The 17,577-nt window shown below is 40.9% G+C and overlaps 2 protein-coding genes across 3 annotated transcripts; one reads left to right on the top strand and one right to left on the bottom strand.

Annotated features, from left to right (window-relative positions):
- Positions 1–165: 165 nt before the first annotated feature.
- On the bottom strand, positions 166–5,584 carry tmed7 (transmembrane p24 trafficking protein 7). 2 transcript variants are annotated; one of them, XM_040031701.1, is made up of 4 exons: positions 5,463–5,584; positions 4,984–5,179; positions 3,346–3,591; positions 166–2,377 (listed from the first exon to the last, which is right to left on the bottom strand). In XM_040031701.1, exons 2-4 carry the CDS (start codon positions 5,140–5,142, stop codon positions 2,141–2,143), a joined length of 642 nt encoding a protein of 213 aa, XP_039887635.1. In that variant the 5' UTR covers positions 5,143–5,179; positions 5,463–5,584; the 3' UTR covers positions 166–2,140. The 2 variants fall into 2 exon arrangements, with proteins under 2 accessions (XP_039887635.1, XP_039887634.1); XM_040031700.1 differs by having other exon boundaries at positions 5,455–5,540.
- A 1,675-nt stretch (positions 5,585–7,259) lies between these two features.
- Positions 7,260–17,160, top strand: LOC120733463 (RNA-binding protein MEX3B-like). Its single transcript, XM_040031696.1, has 5 exons — positions 7,260–8,020; positions 8,938–9,176; positions 9,364–9,409; positions 11,948–12,660; positions 12,977–17,160. The coding sequence occupies exons 1-5, from the start codon at positions 7,423–7,425 to the stop codon at positions 13,385–13,387; spliced, it is 2,007 nt and encodes a 668-aa protein (XP_039887630.1). The 5' UTR covers positions 7,260–7,422; the 3' UTR covers positions 13,388–17,160.
- The last annotated feature ends 417 nt before the right edge of the window (positions 17,161–17,577 follow it).

Below are 17,577 nucleotides of genomic sequence, written 5' to 3'. Positions count from 1 at the left end.
CCCCTGACCTAAAGGAAACCATGAACATGCTTTAGAAAATTGTGATGGCCTTGACAATATCACCCCCCTCAGGATAAAAGAAGCATGAGCAGATGGTGTTCTCTAGAAACCCAACACCTCAGTGCACACTGTTTATTAATTAATGGTGACTAAATAAGTGCAGAATTTAACATTTAAACAAAAAGTTTATTCACCCATCCCACAATAACTTAACAACTTCCCACAATGCCTCGGAGCTACACCTGTGCAAATGGAAATGCCAAAATTGCACCACATAAAACATGGCGACCTCTGGAGAGAGAATAACAGATCAAATTGATTGTTCTTGAAGTTTTTGTTGTTTTTAACCTCTTAAGCCCCAACGCCCCCTGATACAGGGGCAAAAGGCAGGAGATCAGGTAGGCTTGGGGCTTAAGAGGTTAATCACTTCTATCCCAAGTAGGACACTCCTATAAACCTGGACAATAAAATGAAACAAGCTTTTTTGGCTTCTTTCAGCAGGATAATAATATTTGTACACTGAATTTTTTTTTCTTTTCCCATCCCTGACTGAAAAGGTTTAACATATAACAATCTTTTAGCTTTCGATCTGTTCTCATCTCTTTTCATATAGCTGTGTATAGTAAAATTATGTAGGTTAAAACAGCTTCTTTATACTTGTGCTTTAGCCAATGTCTATGTGAAAGAGATACATTTACAGTAAGATGTTTGTAAACCACAAATAAAGATCCACGTGATTCCTGCCTGAAAGTCAAACCACCCAGGTGAACTAAGCCCATAAACCATTGCATGTGACCTACACTAGTACAAAAAAACTGCTCACCGAAATTTGTAGTGAAACCCCTAAAAATAAACATGCATGTTTAAGATTTCTTTCTGCACTGCTAAATAAATGTCAAAAAAGGGTGAGATGAGAGTTTTGAAACATCAAATTATAACTCGTATTCACTTGAATTATCTTCTATTCAAGCAACAATTCTTCCAACCACACAAATGTTACAATATTGTTGTACAAAACCAAATGGACAGCGTCGGCTCAAAGAAAGACAGTGACTTAAGGAACTGGTGCACCTCTAACAGCTGGGATTGCCACTTAACAGACAAAACGATGCGGTTTTAAATACAAGAATGAGTCATTTCTTTTTTGTCTGCCACAGAGTCACACAGATGTAATAATAAAAAAACAACAACAAAAAAACCCTACATCCCATATGTTAGAATTTATGTTGCACACTTAAACCGATCAATATTTCCCCCAATGTAAAAGAGAGCAAATGGAAACAAAGCAAAAACTTACTTTAATTTATAGAGATTTTCTTTAAGGAATTAGGTTTGCAGTCACTCGTGGTATACCTTCTGCATTTTAATTCAATCCTTCAACCCAACAACCACCTTATGAACAAAGGGTGTCAAACTAATATTGGGTTAAAGGACTGCTTACTCTCTGCAGAGCACAGCAAACTCCTTTCTAACTACTATCTAAAATGGCAAAGCTGATCAAAACAAAAAACACAACATCTACCATTTCTCACTTAATAAAGTGAGTTTTAGTAACACAGGAAAAAAATGCAACAGATTTTTCATAAACAAATTCAACCTTCGCACTGAGAGTGTGGCTTTTGAGAGCTAGTGCAGATAAAGACAAATATCTGCAGTATCCTTATAATATGACTACATTTAGTCCCAGTATCCACTTGGTGCTAATTTCAGAGCAGTTTGGGATGAAAATTGGAACAGATCATGAAGACAGGGGTTAGAAAAGGACACATTTAAAATAAGAACACATTTAGAAATCATTTCAAATATTCAAATGACTTAAAGTTTTTTTTTTTTAGCTATATGGCCGGTGCTTGAACTGCTTCAAATACAGATAGTTACAAGCAACACAATCAAGTCTTCCTCCTGTTTTTTTTTTTTTAATCCTCAAAAACACTTTTAACCCACAACTATTTTTTCTCCTCAAGACTAATTTGCATAAAGTTGTAAGAACAGCTGTACTGATTTAAGAGGCCGCGTCAGATTGTACGACCTGGCCGCTTGATATGATTCAATTACAGATCAGCGCGGCTGTTCCTATGCACTCCATGCACACAAGCTCAAGAACAGACAAAGGAAGTGATGAGTCAGATCTCAGAGGCTGTTATGAGCCCACACGTGTTGTCGTGGTCTTCTTGTCAGAGAAGAAGCTTCGCAGCAAGACCACCTGGCTGATGCTGACCACCAGAAGGATAATGGCTTCTCCAATGGACCAGAAAGCGACGCGGGTATTGAGGTCCTCGGCGCGACTGCGTCCCTGGGCCTCACGGAGGCGAAAGTGTGTCTGATAGTCGATCACCGACTTCAGAGCCTCATGGATGGACACGCAGGCTGACTCCATCTGTAAATGGTGAACATTGGAAAACAAAACTGATTTTAGATTTTTGGAAGATGGCTGAAAATATTTACTAAATTCATCCACCAGGAACATTAAATCTGCACGGCTGACAAATATGAGTCTGTCATTTAAGGGAGGGGTGGTGCTTGTATTTATATCATTGGTATTCTTTTGGCAACAGTGGTTGTGGCAGTGCTTTTTAATTATATTTCCTTAGCTAATATTACAGTAGGCAGATGATATTTTGTGCTTTTTCTAGTCTGTCTGAACAGACATATATTTCAGTATTTGAACATCCCACATCTTGCTGTCTTTTTCTGTCTTTAGTTTTGTGCCTGATAAAGACAACCATCATTTACTTAATCTAATGAAACACAAAAAGGTGATAAGGTCAGACATTTCCAGAAGGAGGGGACTAACATCTGCAACATTTAGCAGGAATTTTCCCCCCATTATTCTAAAAAGAATGACTCCAGCTCAGCCATATTTTTAGGATGTAATCAGCTTCCCTGAAGTAATTGCACAAAGTTCAAATGGTCATTTTCTGGGTTTGTCTGGGTCTCTCCAAACCTCTTTTTTTTTTGTTTGTTTAAAATCGTTCTTTGGTAGATCACTGGTTAGGATCACTGTCTTGCTACATCATCAAATTTCAGCCTTCTTTTAGTTGATATTATCTTGTGAGAGTAGCCACAGTACTGAGATTTCATTTACAGACAAAGCTTGTCTGGTGACCCTTTCTATCTGAATAAAATTTTTAAAAAAAACTCGGTGGCTGCTCTGCTTTTTGGGGGTTATTTATCACCAGGATTTATTTGCTTTTAATTTAAAGAAACTGTGTTGGTTCATTTGTGCAACCAGGATGAAGACAGGGTAACCGTTTAGGTTATTTCGCCCTAACAAATACAATGAAGGAAACATCAGTGAGAGAAACAGGCAGTTAACAGGTTTATGTGTGCATCCTCACAGTTTACCTGAGTAAGAGCAGTGACTCTGTTCTCGTTGGGGAAAAGTGGAGGGTCATCGCCAACCTGGAAGTCAAAGTAAACTGTCTTATGGGTGAAGGTGGAGAACTCATTGCTGAAGCAGAATTTGTAGGTGCCGTTCTTGGCTGCTGTGAAGGTAAAGCTGTCATATTGCTTCTTCATCTCCTTATAGAGTGTTGTGCCATCTGGGTCCTCCAAACGGCAGTCCACATCGTAATGACCACCGGTCACCACCTGGGAATCGAAAGCACAGAAGGAATGAGTAACAAAGCCAAGGAGGGGTAGGATGGATACTGACAAAGTGTTTTTAAAAATATATATGGATAGCGTTTTTGCTTACAGGTCAGATTCTTTATCAATTTCATGTCTGAGTCCTAAACATGTTTTCAGTGTCAGTGCAAATGAATCTGAACACAGTGTAGAAACAGAGTTTAAAACAACTGCCCCAACATAAGATAAGACAACCTTTATTAGTCCCACACGTGGGAAATTTGTTTTGTTACAGCAGAAAGTGGACAGTGAAAAGTTATATATCATCAGATTGTTATTACAGGCTAATTATGCACACAATTAAAAAATAAAAACAATCACCCAGATTAATCTTCATTTATTGCACTCTCTCTTTTTTGGCAAATACACTTGAGGCACCAGTATGTGATTATTGCACTTTTAAAAATAACACAACACTATGATCCTAATGCATACTTGTACAATAATTCCCCACTCGCCCTGTGGGCTCTTTAGCCCTTGGTATTTCTCAAGCTTCTTGTATTCCTTCTTCTTGATTCACTTGGTATAGCTACATCCATCACCGTGGCCTTCTTCCTCTGATGGTCCACCATGTGGACATTATATTTGATTGGTTAACCATCACCAGTTTGTTCGTCTGCATCTGGAGGTCTCACTGGATGTTAGCTTAGGTTACTCTCAATCACCTTTGGGGTGTATCCCATTTTGACCTCTGGATTTCCAGACCATACTCGTCACAGATGTTCCTGTATACGATGCCACACACTTGGTTATGGTGTTCAATGTATGCCCTGCCTGCTAGCATCTTGCACCCTGCTGTTATGTGCTGGATTATCTCTGGGGTATCTTTCCACAGCCTGTATGATAGACCTCGACCTCTAAGGATCTTTTGCTACCATGAGTAGTGTTTCTGTGCCGTCTACCCTGTCAAGCTTTAACCAGCCATTGGTAGAATCTTTCAATATCAGCCACTTCTTGTGTTTGTTATACACCCTGCATGTATGTGTGTGTGTGTGTGTGTGTGTGTGTGTGTGTGTGTGTAGTTCTAGTGAAATGTTTAAGGCACATGTCACAGATAATGAATAAGATCATTTAATAGTATTTATTACTTATAACTCGGCCTGCTGCTACCTGGACACCTCTTATTAAATTTAAATATTTACCTGAAGATCTTTCAGGTAGAAGTACAGTAACTGAGTTGGTTTACATTTCTAGTGTTTATCAGACATGCACATGAAGCTGTTCATGTCCCTGGGTTTTCATCTTTGACGCCTGATACAGATTTCAAGGGGACAATCTATACTCGATTTAATTTGGGGGGAAAAACGACAAGGATGATTCGCATGGATGGGAGGGATCGAAAGAACAGACACGCACCTGGAACTCCAGGGTGCATTTGGTGCCCATGATGATGTCTTCGTAGAAACACTGTTTAGCGTTGTCTGGCAGCTCAAAAGTTAGCTCGGAGCCGAGCACCCACCCACAAAGCAGTTGGGCCCAGAGCACCTGAAGCAACACCCGAAGCGATCCGTGCATCCTGAAGACTGAGAGCCGACAGCTTCTAAGAAAAAAACTGTAAAAACAACAGATTTAAAACTAAAACCGTCACCGGAGGTGGCGAAAATACCGACAAGGAAAACCCGGACACTGATATAAGCGGCTAGCTGCTAGCTTAAAGCTAACTAGCGAGCTAGCTGATCTTTATATTTTAGAGAAAGAAAGAAGCTCGGGATTTGTAATATGTTTCAATGGTTGCTGTGTTGTTGTTTTATTAGGACATAAGTAGTAACAGGAGTTAAAATAAATCCAAATATTTACGATTTTAGATTATGTTTTACTTAGAATTACCTACTCACCCCAGTCCTCACCCGGATGCAACTAATGCTAAGACGCGTATTACTAACGACACATCTCATTGGCCGTCATCCGTAAAAGCCCGCCTTTGCTTGCTCTCACTGGTGGAAAAACATAAAAGGAGGAGCCATTGTAACATCACGTGGGCCACAACCACGTAAGTGTGAGCAAAGCGTAGCTTCCCTTTTATTACCTGAATCCAGGGCTCCAACGTGGCCGCCGGTTAAAATGAAAGTGAAGGCAGTTTGAATGGAGTAGAAATGCTGCTTAAGCCCTATCGGTATAGCATGGTGGTTATATTTATGTTACTTATAACCAAATTTCATTAGACACATTAAATGTTTCGTAACACATTTGGGATATTTAACCCCTATGACAGTGTCACACTCTGGCAACAAAACATGTTTTTTTGTTTGTTTGATTTGTCTTGTTTGTTTATTTCCTTTTGTCTTTTTTGTTATTACACTGTGCCTTAAGTTTTATATTCATTTATTTTTATATAATGACACAATATATAAGGAGTAAGGGGGTGAAATAATCTTTAAAATTTACCTGTATGTGGATGAATGTGTGAAGAAGTATATTTGGTTGTTGAAAGGAGAATTTTGATTTCATTTATTACTAGAAAAATATTTTGGCTCATTTTCTCAGTTGCATTATGGGTTTAGACCACTTTTCCAAACTACTTTGAGCTCTACTTTGGGTCCTTTCTGTATGGTGTAAAATGAATGACTGACTTAAATATTAGTGGATAGTTTTCATTCACAATATGTAGTAGACTTGATTTTAAAGGTTATCGTGCCAGATAATAATCTATTTTCCCTGTGTGTTTAAAACAAATATATAGAAAAAATTGTTTTTAAAACATTTTTGCTGGAGTTGAACATTGCAAAGTAACCCCTGAAATCATGAAAAAGAAATATTGGTCTTGAGTACATATTAGCATTTCTGTTGTGAATTGTAAGAATGAAAAACAAAAACAAAACTATATCATTCTATTCATAGCAGGCTTACCTTTTAAATGTTCAGGACAGCTGTCTTCAAACCTTTGCACTTTTCCACTTAGAGATGTTATAGATGGCAAGGAGCCAGACTTACATCGATCCTCTTGCCTTGCAAATAAAAACTCTCCATGCCTTCATTATACATTTACATCCCATCCCTATAAGCATTTATATTTATCTCTCAATCTTTATGCCAACAAAACGCACACTGAAAACACCACAATGTCTTTCTCTCACATCTAATATTCATGTACTCATTTAATACTTTTGGGGTGTAGACCATGCCAACACCCACAGATGTTGTATCATTCTAATATTCCCATGACACAACGCCCTTCATAATGTACGTTGAGTGCATCTTCCTGATAGTTGTGAAATTGCATCTCACCCTGAAAACAAGCTTCACATGAACATGCAGTGTGTACGCAGTGAAAGCAAAACAAGCCACAGAAATCAGTCAGATGGATTTTATGGTTGAGTTATGGTTAAGCAGGAAATAAAGCAAATGCATTATGAAGCAGGTGTCGAATGAAAGGTATCAAAAACAATCAAAGGTTAAGAAGAAAGACTAGAGTTTAAACGAAAGTGTGAGAAAGTAGGTGTGGAGAAAGAAATGACTTTTTCATCAGACACACTGGAACATCATTAAAATATTCAACTTTGGAACAGCTTTGCTTCTTTCACCTTCACGCCCCCCCCCGCCTTTTCTGAACGTTGAAATGATTGGCTTGTCGCTGTAATATTCACTCCATACCACTTGGGGCAGTAATGCGCCAAATAATCGAAAGCCAGCTGTAAATGCACCTCAATAAAGAAGCGAAGAGGAGCGCCGTAAAGACAAAACAAAGCCACACATTTCAACGAACAGGCGCTGGTCGCTTTTTTATTTTTTGTAATCAAACAAATTTCATTCATTATTCATAACGATTACCGGCAATATCAATAAAAGGCTTGCATCATGCCGAGTAGTACGTCTTTGCTGGAGGCCGATGAGGGAGAGTCCGAGGTCCCACCGCCGCTCCTGCACGCTTTCGCCGGTATGGGCCTTGACGAGCAGCACGGCGCTCATAGCCAGACGCCCGAACTAGCTGACGAGAGCCTCCCCTTTCACCACCTCCCGCTCTCCTCGGTCTCCCATTTCAGCCTCCTCGGTACGGTCCTCGACTTGAAGCCCTTGCCACTGCCTCGTCCGCCCTCGGGAGACGAAATTAACAAAACGGCAGCGGCCGAGGACGAGCCATTAGTTGCAACCGATTCCTCGTTGCTAACGCAGGCCCACCACCGCAACCAACACCTCCTTTCTGGGCCGGCTAGCTCCGGGATGGAGCACATCGAGACTGTGTTGCTATACAACGGAGACGAGCGGGACGATCCTGTGGTCGGCGGCGCTCTCCCGCCGGCTAACAGCATGACGATGCTACCGTCCGGCGGGTTCGGGGAGCCGGATTACGGAGAGGCCGAGACATCACTGTTGAACCGGCGTAAGAGCGTAAACACGACCGAGTGTGTGGCCGTGCCGAGCTCGGAGCACGTCGCGGAGATCGTTGGCAGGCAGGGTGAGTCGCTTTTTTTTTGACTGCTTGTGGAGCTAACGTTAAGGTGCTAACGGAGTTTAGACTAAACTTTGTGGGGAGAGTTAGGCAGGACCGAATTAAGGGACAAAATAAAGAAACTTGAAGAATCGCGAGTTTATCTTCTAATTAATTAAAGGCGTGGAACAGAAAAGCAACGAGATAAAACTAAGTTATAGCTTTTTAAAAAAATCGTCGCGAAGAAAAGTGGCATAGTCAGCTACTAGCTTAGCATTCCTCCCCCTTCAAACTGGGTCAACAACAACACCCTCGCCCAACGCCCTGAAAAAAGTTTACAGCTAAAGTTTTATTGGTCTCCGGAACCCACTCTGTGGCTTCGGTGCAGTAGCTCGCCTATATCACGGGTATGCTGTCAGTGAGCCTCCCCGTAGCCGTGCTTTGCTGAGCTAAACCAGCCTGGGCTTTGTCTCGGAGGAGAGGGCACCATTCTTTTGCCACATCAGCTGCAGGTTATAGTTAGCTCCGTGACATAACCGATATGATTTCAGCTAAACATCCCCTCGCTGTTCTTAGACCCGTATATGTGGTCTTTGTTTTATCTAAATTTTACATAGATGCCTGGACTCGGTTAGTGGGGCAGTGTGATTATGTTTGAGAGTAAGTTGGGGGATGGTGCACAGACTGCGGTGTTGACAACAACAGGAAATGGCTCTGGTAATGATGCTGGACTCTCAACCACTGCTGAATGGAATATTTAATTTATAAGCTATGCAACTTTTATGTGGCATTAATGACTGGAGACCTGTGCTGTAGTGCTTGTGTCATGATCTTTTATTAGTTCATTTGTTTATTAGGAGATGCAGAGTTTCAAGAGTTCAATGTTGAATCTGTGGAGGTTAATGTGGTCCCCTTATGTGCTTTTTAACTTGCCCATGTGACAGGCTGTAAGATCAAGGCACTTCGAGCCAAGACCAATACCTACATTAAGACACCAGTGAGGGGGGAACAGCCAGTCTTTGTTGTGACGGGGCGTAAAGAAGATGTGGCCATGGCTAAAAGGGAGATCATGTCTGCGGCTGAGCACTTTTCCCTTATCAGAGCCTCTCGGAACAGGACGGGCCCTCTTACTGCAGGAGCCAGCCTCGGGACTCCGGCTTTACCTGGACGGACTACCATTCAGGTCAGCAAGCTTGACTTTAAATGAAAAAAAAAAAAAAGAAGTCATTCAGGGGTTGAGAACAACCGTTAGGATGACTCTGTGTTATTAGTGTCAGTATCTAGGCAAAATTATTGTATAAATAAGGCTCTCTGTTGTGTTTTGTATTTTAAAGTGTGTATAGCTAACCTTTATCGTTTTAACTGTACAGGTGCGGGTACCATATCGTGTTGTTGGGTTGGTTGTGGGTCCTAAAGGTGGGTATTTAATTTGTATTGTTTGCATGTATGTAACTGCTGAAAGTCATAGTTTTAAAGAAAGTCTCTAAAACAAAAATCAGAATTGCCCTTTAGCTTAATTATATGTTGTTTTAGCATAGATGGTAGGAAAGGTGTGAAACATACAATTTAGGACAAAAAGAGTCAGAAAAACAAATTTCATGAGTGTTTTTTGGATGATATAGGTAAGACACTATGGGACTGTTCAGTTGTGTAGCTCTGCTATCAGGCCCCACATCTAACAGCTTTCTGTTTCTGTGTTGTCTAATGGATATCCTGTATTTCTAAAAGCCTCTGCATCTTGCATCAGCTCAAGTCCAGAAGATTCCCTGTCGCTCTCAGCTAGTCTTTGTACACATTAGCACCTGTGTGTGGAAAAAGCCCTGAGGCTGATTATGATTTGCTCACTGTCTTTAACTCTTTGCCCTGTTGACATTACCAGCTGTGTGTCAAATAGCATGGGCTGTTTTTTTGTTTGTTAAACCAACCAATCTTGCGATAATACCTGTAGAGGAAGTGGTGACGTGTCAAAAAAAGTCACTGGAGTTGAAAATTTAGGATGAAACACTGCGTCACACAAACACAGAGTCGAGAGGTGTGCTGTGGAGTATTTACAAGCATCAAAATGCACTCTAGGATATTGTTCTCGGTTAAAAACACAGTATTGACATTTGATAAGGTTTCCACACTGGATCTGAATTCAGTGTTTTGGTCAGGTGGTGTGGATTTCAGCCAGATGAGTCAGTAGGCCAGCCTGTAGTTGAGCACTGTAATTACTGCACAGCTGTGCTGTTTCCATTTTCAAAGCAACACACACAATGATTAAATAGATCTGAGTGTGGGGCTCTGGTTTGACTCACTGGGTTGAGCAACGGTGATGCATATGCTGTAAGGTTAATGCTGAGGCCCGCTTTTGAGTTATGTCTTTCTCCAAGCTTCTCTCCTGTCCTGTCCAAAAAAATAAAATCTATAAAAAAACAAGAAACAAGTGTAACTGCCGTAAATGCACAATACTGTCGTTTAGAGCAGGGCGATATGACCAAAAATATTTATCACGATATACATTTGAAAATTTGCGATAACGATATAATTGACGATATAATTGACACTAGACAAAATACTTTACAACTCCACAACTTTATTAGTGCAAAAAACACCATCAATGTATTTTCACTTAAACAAGCAGCTGTTTTTTTTATGTGCATTAAAGTTATATAAAAACGTAACAGTGCAAATTCCTTGCTGACAGTTTAACCAAAAGGCATTTCCAGTGGAAATTGGCCGACATATCCTCAGCATAACCATGTATAATATCCACAAAACTTAAAAAGAGGTTCTACACACACAATACGGTAATATTATGTTGAAGCGCAGTACGTATCACTCCGCGAGGCTCCTGCCTACGACAGCCGTAATGCTCCGACAATCCATCAAGCGGTGCGGGTTCGTAGCTTAGCAAAGTTGTACTAAAACATTTGACAGCTTTTTGAGCGTCGAGGTCAGTAAATACAACCAGAATTCATACATAAGGCACACGGGATTACAAGGGGCACTGTCGATTTTCAGAAAAATCAAAGAATGGATTTTAAGTGTGCCGTATTTTCCAAACAACACGGTAATAACGACGGCCCGCTAGCATGCTCTACCAAAAATAGTGCTTTGTTGTGTATCTGACGGACGAAAGCCAAACCAGTGCCACACCACTGAAGTCGCAGCATTTTTACAAACCAATTCTGGTTCATCCGTTTCATTTAACGATCCACTTTCGCTCTTCTCATTCTGCGTCGCCGCCATGTGCGTATGTAAACATAGGCACTGCGCATGCGCGTTTTACCCATATTCTATCGCGATACTTCATTTTCCTATCGTTGCCCAAAATTACACCGGTATTATCGTGAACGGTATGACATAGCCCAGCCCTACTGTCGTTGTGACTAAAATCTTGAGCTGTGACTGCAGGTTCTGTGTGACTCAGCTTGGCCTATTTTGTCAGATTGTCAAGCTGCAGTTGTTAAAAGACAAACAAGTACACAGAGCTGTTAGTGTTGCAGTCTGAGATTTTGATGGACTATTATTTGATTTATGAGATTTGTACCACCAGCTACTAAAAATTAAGCATCCATGTGCCATTTGTTTGCTTTATATTGGTGGCTGCTCATATTAAACATGGACAAAGTTTCTGAGGTTAAGGTTAGGTGACACTTTTGTTCAAGCACTTTTTTTCTACTCTTGTATCTGTGTGACGTCAAAGGGGCGAGGGGTATATCCCCAATACAGCAATCTCACTGCTCTGACTATGAGGACCTAAGCCCCTCCCACCTCATATTCAGACTCTTTGTTTTTATTCGGAAGAGTGAAATTAAGGGGAAAGGAGGGTGAAAATGAATATATTATATCCACTTCAAACTATAACGAACAGTCATGTTGCAAAGTGAGCAGAATGCTGATTGAGTCTTTGTACTCAACATGTGTCTCTCATGTTTTGAGTGAAAGAGCTGGTCTGGTCATATCTTTCAGGAGCAACCATAAAACGCATTCAGCAGCAGACCCACACCTACATTGTGACGCCGAGCCGGGACAAAGAGCCAGTGTTCGAGGTTACGGGCATGCCAGAAAACGTGGACCGGGCGAGGGAGGAGATAGAGGCCCATATCGCCCTCCGCACCGGAACCTGCGGGGGCATCGAGGCTCCAGGTGTAGACAACAATGACTTTCAGTTCAACGGGACAGATGTCAGCTTTGAGACATCGGCTGGTTTGGGAGAGGCCGGATGGCTTCAGGCAGGTGCATCATCACCAGGCGGCGGTGGCTTGCTGCCACTAAACATCAGCGGTACTCAGCGAGTCAATAGCAATATCAACAATGGCACCAGGATGTCTTCCAACTACCGCAACGACAGCTCCAGCTCCCTGGGCAGCGGCACCAGCTCAGCCGATTCTTTTTATAGCAGCGGGAACGTCAACCGACTGGCAGACGTCAGCCCGACCGGCCCGTTTAATGCCAACGCTAACAACAGCAATGGCGGCAGTGCAAGTTTCTGGTTTGGCGAGGGCCTTCTTCCCGTGGGGTCTGAGGAGCTGGTTGGGCTGGGAGGTGGAGGCTCCTCCTCAGGATTTGACCCATTAACCATTTCCACTGCCCATTCGTCACACCCTACTGCACAGCCACATATCTGGAGCCCCTTTGTGGACCACCAGCCCCTCCAGGCCTTTGATGCTCTTCAGTCTCAGGTAAGAGAAATTTAACAACTGCAGTTTTATGGCCTCCTGTGCAGTTTTATTTTAGTCTTTTTATGGTCAGCAGCGTGCAGGGGGAGTTTGATATGCAAATTGCAGGCTCAGAACTGTGATTTATCACAGATGTGCATTTATAAGGATTTTGTTATAACATTAGAAATCTCTTTAAAAATGATGGTGGATATAAAACTTGGTAACCTAAGTTAATATGTTGTTTCTCACGAACTTATTTGCCCGCATAGCTCAATTTTAACATAAACTTTTTGATGGTGTCCATTTATCTAATCTTCAACACCTATGATGTCTCCAGACAAGCCAGCCTGGGACACCCCGGCTCTCGCCAACCTTCTCTGGGACCGATGCCCTGGAGCATCCTCAGGCCCAGCGTGTTCACCGGGGACCGTTTGGCTCGGCCGGGGCTCTCGACGCCCACAGGTTCCCCTCTTACAGCTCAGCCTTCTCCTCCTCAAGTGAAAGCACCGCCTCCTCTTCCTCCCCTCCCGAATCCTCACTCGCCTATCGACTGGGGCTCGGATCAACAGGGAGGGGACAGGATTTGTGCGTCCAGTGTATGAATAACCAGGCGATCGCCGCCTTGGTTCCTTGCGGCCATAACCTCTTCTGTCTAAATTGTGCCACCCAGATATGCCAGGGTCCAGATGCTGTGTGCCCTGAGTGTCTGTCCCCAGCCACCCAGGCCATTCAGCTTCGCAATATGTGATTTTCTTCTTCTTCTCTTTTTTTACCCTTAATTTCCTTTATAACTGATTAGAGATCAGCCTGCCCAACACTTTTGGTTCATGACGTGTGTGTAGGGGAGGGAAATACAAAACTGACCCCAGGTCAGTGTCTAAGTGTAATTCTCATCTGGCTTCCTTTAAGCTGGTGAAGCAGAGTAGGTGAATAAGGAATGATGTTGATTTAGGGCCGAGGTTAGGGTGCTGAGCCCGTTCACGTGCCTGGTATTGTGAAGTCTTCTTCCTTGATTGATCAACGAGAGGGTTCGAAACCCTCTATGTAGCATTGGGGGGAGGGTGGGGTTGGGATAGATATATTTTTTGATTCATATTTTCTTTTTTGTCCTTAAAATCTTTAGTTATTGTTATTTTTTGTACCTACCTATAATTTTATTTGTTTTAAATTGAGTTTGAATTCTATTGGCCTTTTTTGTCTACATCTCAAAAGGTTTTTTTTTTTTAATACATTGAATTATGGCCAAGACCCTTTGCCTTTATTTTAAGTAAAAAAAAAAAAAAAAAAAGTAGAGGCAAATGAGTTTCCATGAGTTCCACATGTGACTGTATAACTACACTATTAAGGAAAAATAGTGTTCTTCTTGTTACTTAAAAACAAACAAACAAAAAAACCAAGTTAATGCAGTAAATCTGATACAGCGTAGGTCGTCTTTTCAGAATTCATGTTTCCCAGATGATTGGTGCAAATATCATCAGGCTACCGGCGCACACCTGCGCGTCTTTAAAAAGGATGTTTACATTCAGTAAGACTTGAATGAGAGGTTTTGAGTACTGCTAATATAATAACAGTGTAACACACACGGACACACACCCGCGGCGTGTTTTGACTTTATTAACTACAATTTGAAAGTTGTCGCACTCCAACGGCAATCTCTCGTTGCCTCATTTCTTTATTCTTTTCCCAGAATAACACCGACAAGTGAGTAACTTTTTTATTACTTTTGGGGTCGAGATACCGCTTCAGTATCGCCACGTTGCTTTCCACTTATACTTACAAACTGTTTACGGTAAACTTGTGCCTAATTCCACTCTGAGTGTAAACAGAAGTAAACCGGTTCAGCGGACACATGGCGTTGCTCTGTCTTTAAACAAACTTGTGGCCTTTTTTTGGGAAGCCAGTAATTAATTCACAACACTATCTTCAGATCCAGATTTTCGGGCTCAAAAGAACACAAGCTGACAGACCGAAGTCTTAATATATTTGTCGAGGTTCAGTCTCCCAAGACGCTCCTCGCTGGAACAAATCTTGCCTCACGAGGACGCTTTCTTTCGCTTCCTATTTTCCCAAGCTGATATCGAGCTTTGCTTTCATATTTTTTGGCACCAAACTTTCTTATTTTGTCCATTTCTGTTGTCACATTTCCCCACCCCCACCTCAGTTTATTTACTTCTAATTTATATGTCCGTTACGACCTCGTATGGAAACAAAGTACTGTTTTTCAGCCAAAAACAGATATGCACAGCTTGTACCTTTGGAAACATTCCTCCTCCCTGTTGTTAAAGTATTTACTCTTACTTAAATCTCACCTGGGAGCAAAAAAGAGATTTTTCTGAAACTATGAAGACAGCTGTGATCTGGAACAAATCCCTGTACTGTACAGGCAGGCTACTGATTCTTTTCTTTTTTCTTTTTGTAGATATCTCAGTAATATCCTTCTCTTTCACTTGAATGTCGACTCGTTTGGACGGCTCCACCCCGTGGCTGTCTCTTCACAGCTTTTCGGTAGGAAGTCAGGAAAATGATTCCAATGGGATGCAAAACTGAGATGAAGGCCGCTCGTTGCTTCACTTTTGTAATCCCACGTCTCTTCTGCCAGGCCTATGCAAAATTCATCTCAGCACGAAGCACTAGATAAGTGAAGCTTCTCGGGTTTCAAACTAACTTTGGGGTTAAACTTGTAGACAGAAATAATCCGTCTGTTTATTTTAGTTTTTTATTCCTATTACATTTCAGTTCTTTCTTTAATGAGATGTTTTAACGGTACACACTTCACCTTTAACCAGCTCAGTTGCTGTTGTCCTGTGCACTACTAAGCACAGAGCTTCCCCATTATCATATCACACTATTGACTGGCCGGGACAGGCATGTTATTGACTTTCCTCTCACCTTCTCCATCTATATATATTTTTTAAATATATATATATACATATATAGTTCTGAAACGTAAAGATATGGTACAAAAAGGATGAGAATCATCTCAAATCTTAGCTTTAAATATCTGTGTCTTTAGACTAGTACAGGACTGAATGAGCTCACGGACACTTTTAAAAGGGGGAAGCACTGGAACGAGTTCAGCTCGGACTGCGCTCGCACTACATTAGGTCAATACTGTCTCTCTGGTGTGTGGACACTGGATTGCAGTCCCTCTAGCATTCCAGCTGTAAACAGTATTTTGGGAGTTTTTACACAGCTTTGCTCCGTTTCTTTTTAATATCCATCATCTTGACCATGGATCATTGAGCTTTCATAACAAAATGCAACCAAACAAGTCCCGCTTCTGCCCCCCTCTTTGGGTCATCCATCCGTCCCGTTGTTTTCTCAGCTCTACGATGAGCCGATCTCCTTTTAGTCTTTCTCTCTCTGAGGGAATGCAATACACTGTCGGCCCTCAGTTTATCGATATGAATCTATTTACATTTTTGTGTATGTATTATATAATGTTACTGTTAATGACTGATAAATATACAGAACTTATTTTTATTTTGTTACATTTCATATATACATAAATATATATATCTTTAAAATGTTTACAATAAGATTTTTGTAAAAAATTTTCTTTTTTTTTTTTTTTTTCTTTAATTTTCTGAGTGATTAGGTGAATGAAGAGTTGGAAACACAGACATGTTTCCACGCAGGAGAGTGTCAGTGCTGTCTGCTTGTAGTCTAGGTATTAGTTTACAGTATTGATCATAATAGTATTGATAGCTGCCGTTTAAACCTAGTGGAAAATGGAATGTGCATCACGAGCATGTCTTCATAATTTACCGCCAATGTAAAGCATCACACTGCAACTGTAAAAAGGCCAAGGATCCAAGCTGCCTGTCATGTCTGTACACCACCAAATTAAGAACGGTATACTATTAAAATGTATCTTAGATTATCTCTATATAAATACATATATTGTTAAGCTGTACCAACAGTTCAAAGTATTTGCTAATTTTACTACTTTTGTTATGTATATGTAGGGGGAGTCTTATGGCATATAAATTCTTTCAAATTGAGTCAGGAGTTTAAAAGCAGACTATATTTTATAACGGCCTTTTAAGTTATTGTGGCCAAAGCACTGATATTATATATTTGCTGTAAAGAGAATTTAAGAGTTTTATTTTTCTGATATTAAAGTTACTTAATAAAGACGGTTTCATTTTAAGCCATGCCAGACTGCTGTCATTTTTTTCTTTTCTTCATATTTCCCGTGGGATTGTTTTCATGAGGAGTTCAGATTTCATCAGAATTACAACATACGGGAGGATGTTTTTTGCGATTGAGTGGGAAGGTTCAGGTGAAATTTTAAGTTATTATCTCAAAAGTTCAACTCAGAATTCTAAGTAAGTTGAAATTTTGGAACGCTAACCTTGAAACTCTTATGAGAAGGGTTTGTTTTTTTTCCCACCAGTGGCAGAAATAAGCTTTCATTTTAACAGGTATTCCTGATGAAAGCAGCACCACACTCCTCACTAGTGAGCATTAATGTCCCTCAGGACCTGCAAAAATTGAATTATTGGATCAAGATTGCAGAAAAAAGAACGATGCAAAGTGCAGCCTTTGAAAAAAATATTGATATGGAGTTGGGTAAGCGTTAAATAGCACGAGGACTTGGTTCTTTGAATTCTGCTGCTCAGACTAGGGTGAAGTTAGAAATTGTGATTAGAAATTCCAGTTTGGAAACACAGCCCATAGTAGTTGTTGTTTTTTTTTTTTTATAGATTCAATAATTTGCCGCTCATCATCTCTGTAGATAAAGCAAAAAATAGAAATACAGTGTGTGTCAGTGTTGGAGCGTTTTTTACATCCATTTTTTATGGCTTTCTCTACATTACTTTTTCCGTATGCTTTACAGTAGCCGTAGGGATTTTTGTACTTGTTTCTTTTATTTATTTCACACCACTCAAATATCCAGCCTTGTACAGAAAGAAATCAGATATTAGAGGCAGC

Source organism: Simochromis diagramma, unplaced genomic scaffold, assembly GCF_900408965.1.
Source record: "Simochromis diagramma unplaced genomic scaffold, fSimDia1.1 OVJJ01000284.1, whole genome shotgun sequence".
In the NCBI taxonomy this organism is placed as follows: Eukaryota; Metazoa; Chordata; class Actinopteri; order Cichliformes; family Cichlidae; genus Simochromis; species Simochromis diagramma.
Note: the sequence above shows the minus strand (reverse complement) of the source record. Positions and strands in the feature narration are given on the sequence as shown.